Here is a 5,836-nt window from a genome sequence, read left to right as displayed (position 1 = left end):
CATGGCAGCCAACCTCTCCCTTTCTGCTTCATCAGGAAGCTGAGTCTAGAGCCTTCTGAGGGAATGACTGTGGCAAACAAATCATGCATCTCAGTGAACAGGGAGTCCAGGAGACTCCGCTGAGGGGAGCAGGCCGTGGGGACCCCTGGAAGGAGATCGGGCTCACCGCACAGCAGGTGAGCTCAGCACGGGGATGGACCCCCACCCCACAGCTGGTGAGGAGTTGGCACTGAAGCCCGGAGCCCACAGGACATTCTTATTTCAGGACTGACTCTGGGTGCTGCACTGATGAGCATGTGCGTAGCCTCACTGAGCCCCGCTTTCCTGCAGGAACGTCTCCATCTTTGGGATGTTGTAAAATCACAGCACCTGCCACACATGGACGGTTGAATGATGGCTGTTGTAACGCTGGCTCTCAAGGGGGCCCACTTGCCTTGTTGACACTCCCACATCTGCTCCTGGGTGCTCGGTCACAGGAGGGGCCACCACAGGGAAATCCTTATGTTTCCCTGGGACTCAGAGAGTGGTTTGCAGGCTACCAGCAACAACAGCAAACACATGGCATCAGGAAGGGAACTCATCTGATGCACAAAGCCATGAAGTTGGATACACACAGCAGCACTCCAGCATCAGGTGGAGGTGGTGTATGTGCACTATCCAATCCCTGTAACCCCTGAAGGCACAGGTAAGTTACCTTAGGAAGGGGCCCACACCCCACCCCCACCCTGGACTTCTCTTTCCCAACCTGCTCCTATGACCTGATAGGGAATAAATACAGTCTATCGACAGAGAAAAGAGAAGACTCGGGCCTGGCTTACAGTTGGTCCTCCACGATGGGCAGATGCCCCCTAAAAGTGGACGAGTGTGGCACTGATGTCCCTCTGGGTCGTCTCTGAAGGACAGTGAAAAATGGAGATCCTAACCAGGGACAGAACTTCTAGCTGTGTACTTAGCTGTTAACTTGGCTTAGAAGGAGAAATGGCCAGACATGAGATCATATTCTGATTCGTGAGCTTGGCCAATGGTTTGGCAAGATGACCAGGGACTTAGGACAATGATTGGGTAATAGGCTCCAAGGAAATTTTGGGGGAAGTATTGGATAAACATCTCTAAATGGGTGAAATGTGAAGATATTTGTGTCCCGAGAGAATGTCACCAAGGGGTGAGCTCAGCAGAAGAGGACAAGTGAGTAGGGTGACCCATTCTGTGAATAGCGTCAGCCTGTTTACACAGACACCACTGCCATCACCCAATGGGCCCATGGACAAAGTGGCCACGGTGGCAGGGATGGAGGTTAGTCACGGGCTCAGCAACGTGGACGTCTGTTCACAAGGACAACCTAGCAATGGCCACTGCTGAATGCATGGAGACCTCCCCGATGTCTAAACGATTAAGCAGAAGTTAGAAGTTCTTGCATTTTTCCAAGACATTTATATTTATTTAAACTTGTGAAAAGTCTCAGAGGCCATCATACATAGAAGCACATTGAAAAGAAGCCAATTGCCATGAAATAACACTGAAAACAAATTTCAATTTTAAAAGTCTTGTCTGAAACCTAACAATAAACTTACTGTCAGAGCTGAAGGGGCAAAGATACCCCCTGAAGCTCTCAGAGGGTCTATAGCCCTGCAGACACTTTGGTTTGGATTCTGGCCTCCAGACTGTGAGAAAACACATTTCCTTTACTTTAAGCCACTGGGTTTGTGGTCATTTGTTTCATCAGCTCCAGGAAAAGACCATACCTGGTCTACACAGGGAGCCTTGTGCTCTTATCAGCAACCCAGGAACACAACTGGACTCATACAGTCAAGGTCAGCCTGGACAAGTAGACTCGCTGAACATCCAGGTGGGAAGAGTAAGACACCTGTCAGCTCACAGTGGTTCTCAGCCACCCATCGGGGACGCAAGACCATGTTATATCCCCACAGTCACAGTGGTTCTCGGCCACCCATCAGGGCCGCAAGGTTGTGTTATACCCCCACAGTGTCCATCTAGATCTCAGGAGTCCACAAGCTCAACAGGATGCTGGGCTCCCAGGGAAATCAGCAGGCCAAGGTAAGAGAAGTTTAAGAAACCCACATGGCTTACCAGAGGTGTCACCAGAGCAGTGGATTTAAGGATTTGCCAAGCAGAAAAGGGAACTCCAGAAGGTTTGCTACCATTTCCCTCCCTTGCCAGTCCTCTGCCATGTCAGTGAGGCCCCAGCCAGGGTCCCACACCAGAGACAAGGGACACCTGACAGAGAAGCATTCCCTCACACACAAACATGCACTCCAAACATGTTTTGCTTCCTTCTCTTTTTATTTAACTTGTGATTATTCACATGATCTTTACTCTTCAGTGCCACTTTCACTCGATGACATCAAGTGTCCCCTGTTTTTCCCTGTGAGAGAGAAAAGAGCATGAGAAAGAGATGGGGGGAGACCCGGGAGACCATGGAGGTCTTGGTTGTGGCACCAGACCCCTCCTCATACTGGGGATACTGATGGCCTTTTGTCACTGACATCCTGACTTCTGACAAGTCCTCTTGCCACAGGGCTGGCCCCCAGAGTCAGGTCTCCTGGGGCAGCTTGGCTCTCCTTTGGTCACTCAAGTGCAGGAGGGTAATCCTGGCCTGTACTTCCTGGACCACCATCCACATTGTCCCAGGAAGTCTGGGATCCTTTGTCACATGATCATCACACTGCCCTGGGTGTCAACCTAACTTGCAGGACAAATGAAGCTTCCAGGGACATGAGCTGCATTTGCAAACAAAAAGCCCTCTTGTGCTTGAGAAGCTCTTTTGTTGGGGAACAGGCCAGAAAACAGTCTCAGGTGGGGCCAGCCATTCACCAGAGAGGGGGGCAGCCCCCCTTATCTTTTCCTGCCCACCTCTCCGGTGTGAGTCAGACCATTCCTAGAGGTGGCGAGAGTGAGATCCTAGAAAAGGATGCTTGATATCTTGTATATAGTATTTTTTAATGTTTAGAAACATTCTTTTAGTTTAAATGCCCTTTTTATGTATTTTCTGTTGCTTCCCTGTCAAGATGTATACAAGGCTTCACCCTTCCGTCTGACCTTGGCTGCAATGTTACCCTCTCCAAGAAGTGTGTCTTTTCCCAGAATTAAAATTAACACAACCTGTCCTGGTACTGCTCTCCCGTTCCCCTATTTGTTTTTCCCATAGCATGGCCGCCACCTGACATAGTGTTCCAATATGTTTGTTCAGGCTGCTATTGTGTCTCTCCACACAGCAGCACTGAATCTATCGTGAATCAGATCATGAATCTTTGTTTTGTTCACCTCTCCGTCCTTAGCACTCGGACAGGACCTGGCACAGGGTAGGCACATCATAAAATCTGCTGCCCAACTGAATTAATAAATGATGTACACAACTTACATGTGAACACATTCTCATAGTTTTAAGAGTCAAGCAGCAAAGATAAAGTAAGGATCCCTTTCTTTTATTCTATCCGCACCCCTCCAAGAAACTATTAATTATCCTTTTTCTTTATCTATGCATGTACTTAATTATGTGCTTTGTTTTTTTTTTTTTTACTTTTACAAAAGTGGTGCCACATCATCTATTTGTAAAATGCCTGTTTCATGGCTCACTCATTGCAACATGTTTGCCAATTTTCTGGAACTTCTGTCCTGCAAGGGCTCCCGTTGCACTAAAAGCCCAGGAAGAACCATGCTGACCCTCTAAAGCTCTCAGTCTACAAACCAAATAGCAAGACTTTGACAACAGCCCATTGATCTGAGAACTCTTTTAAAACAGCAAACTGCATGCTGCACCACAGTGTGCCATAGCAGGGGCCACTTTCTTTCTGGCTTCACTGTTGAAGAGTGACCTGATCAGTTGTTACCCCCAATTCTTCATAGGACTTACATCGGCCATCTCTCTCCTGTCCACAGGTACAGAGATACCAACAAACGAAGGTATTTGAAACACTTTTCCATTCTTGCCCTTCTGGATTTTAAGACCATTCATTGTGTGCCTGAATTCGTCATTGGTCTTCTAGGAAAAGAAAGAACAATGTTGACAAGCATGAGATTTTTTTGGCAAAGTACTGAAAAGAGAAAGAACAAAACGTTCAGCAATCCATGCCACACTCACCATGTCACCAAAGCCATTCATTGCCATTGTGAAGCTGTGTTTCCCTTGATTGTATTCCCGATTGTGCTGTTCAATCATCTTCAGATTCGTCTCCCACACTGCTCTCCTCCATCCTTCTTCATCCTAAAGGCAAACATATAACTTACCATCTTTATGTCTTTTTATTTATTTATTTTTCAACGTTTTATTTTATTTTTGGGACAGAGAGAGACAGAGCATGAACGGGGGAGGGGCAGAGAGAGAGGGAGACACAGAATCGGAAACAGGCTCCAGGCTCTGAGCCATCAGCCCGGAGCCTGACGCGGGGCTCGAACTCACGGACCGTGAGATCGTGACCTGGCTGAAGTCGGACGCTTAACCGACTGCGCCACCCAGGCGCCCCCTCTTTATGTCTTTTTAAAATCAGTTCACCTGTGCCAAGTAAATGTGCTGACAGAAAGGGGGAGAAACCACAGCCAGGGATGGCCTGATGCTCCTGGGAGCTGTTCTCCAGCAACCACACAGCAAGACATATGCCCACGTTGTGCGCAGTCAGGGGCCCTGCTTACTGCCTTCGTAAGAGCGGCCTCAAGAAGCTACTTTCTGCTACGAACTGCCACCAGCACAGATTGTCCTCTGTTGGTCCCCCTGGACAGGTTAGATGTTACCAACCACATTATATATTTTCCCATGTGCCGCTTTCCACTGGAACCATTGTGCATCTAAATTTGGATCGACTTGTGGAGCAGCTGAAGCTATTCCCAGGCAAAGGGCGGCCAGGAAGAGTGAAGGATGCATGTTTCAAAAACCTAGGCAGAGAAAAGAGATGAGTTTCCTATTAGACCAAACCATCTAAAAAGCCATACTCTTTTCTTCTGAGATGTTAGAGCCTCTAAAGTGGAACTGCATTTATCCTCCCAAGTGTCTTACAGAGGGCTGTGGAGGAAGGCTGAGGGTTTGGGATGTTCTGGGGGCCTGCTGCCCTCCTCCCCACCTGTCACCTTCCCGCAGCTTTCAGGGTACTTGGATCTTGACGCAGGGAGGGGTGGGCCCCGCGGCCAGTCCTGTGGGGATCAGGCTACCGCGTCTGGTGGTGCCAGTCCAGGGGACAGTGCCTCCTGGGAGCCCCCGAACCCCCGACCCCCAAGGCTGGCCGCCATGCTGGTTCCCAGAGTGGCCCCTCTGCTCAGGCCCGGCGTGGGAAGATCACCTGTGGCAGCTGCAACTGGACAGGCACAATCACAGGCGCAGATCCGAGGGTCTCACAGCCTGATGGTGGGTCCTAAACCTCCCATTTAACGCCCGGAATTCTACCCTGCTGGCCCCGCCTCCACCACATTCCTTCGCCACGATTGGCTGAGCTGGCCTGTAGGCGGGGCCTCTGTGCCCTGGAATTCAGATCAAAGGACCAACATACAGGATTCCACCTGGTCCCAGAGCAGCCTGAGCCTGCCTCAGGGCACGCAGGGGAGTCTAGCTGGGGGACCAAGGACAGCGCTGAGGCGGTGGAACAGAGGGTCCAGAGCCTCCCTGGGGACCGGATTTACTAGTTACCCCGAATTCATGGCATCTGCCGGTGGTTCACCGAAAAGAAGCTTGCAAGAAGTCCCAAGTGGGTTTTCAGCGTCACTCTGCGTGTCCTTTAGTCCTAGAGTTTGGAATGAAGATCTCTAGGAAGGCTGAGAACAGGATAATCTAGTCTAGTGGTTTCTGTTTATTCCACGCGAAGGTGGGGCAGGGAGAGGAATGCAGCGCCCA

At 49.8% G+C, this 5,836-nt stretch overlaps 1 protein-coding gene across 2 annotated transcripts; it reads right to left on the bottom strand.

Moving 5' to 3' along the window:
• Positions 1-2,282: 2,282 nt before the first annotated feature.
• Positions 2,283-5,417, bottom strand: LOC121026351 (procathepsin L-like). Of its 2 annotated transcripts, none has more exons than XM_040469221.1 (5): positions 5,289-5,417; positions 4,751-4,887; positions 4,100-4,222; positions 3,872-4,000; positions 2,283-2,383 (listed from the first exon to the last, which is right to left on the bottom strand). In XM_040469221.1, exons 2-5 carry the CDS (start codon positions 4,874-4,876, stop codon positions 2,363-2,365), a joined length of 399 nt encoding a protein of 132 aa, XP_040325155.1. In that variant the 5' UTR covers positions 4,877-4,887; positions 5,289-5,417; the 3' UTR covers positions 2,283-2,362. The 2 variants fall into 2 exon arrangements, with proteins under 2 accessions (XP_040325155.1, XP_040325156.1); XM_040469222.1 differs by having other exon boundaries at positions 3,872-3,997.
• Positions 5,418-5,836: the final 419 nt, after the last annotated feature.

Source organism: Herpailurus yagouaroundi, unplaced genomic scaffold (genome assembly GCF_014898765.1).
Source record: "Herpailurus yagouaroundi ecotype Mexico unplaced genomic scaffold, PumYag 86540, whole genome shotgun sequence".
NCBI lineage: Eukaryota > Metazoa > Chordata > Mammalia > Carnivora > Felidae > Herpailurus > Herpailurus yagouaroundi.
Note: the sequence above shows the minus strand (reverse complement) of the source record. Positions and strands in the feature narration are given on the sequence as shown.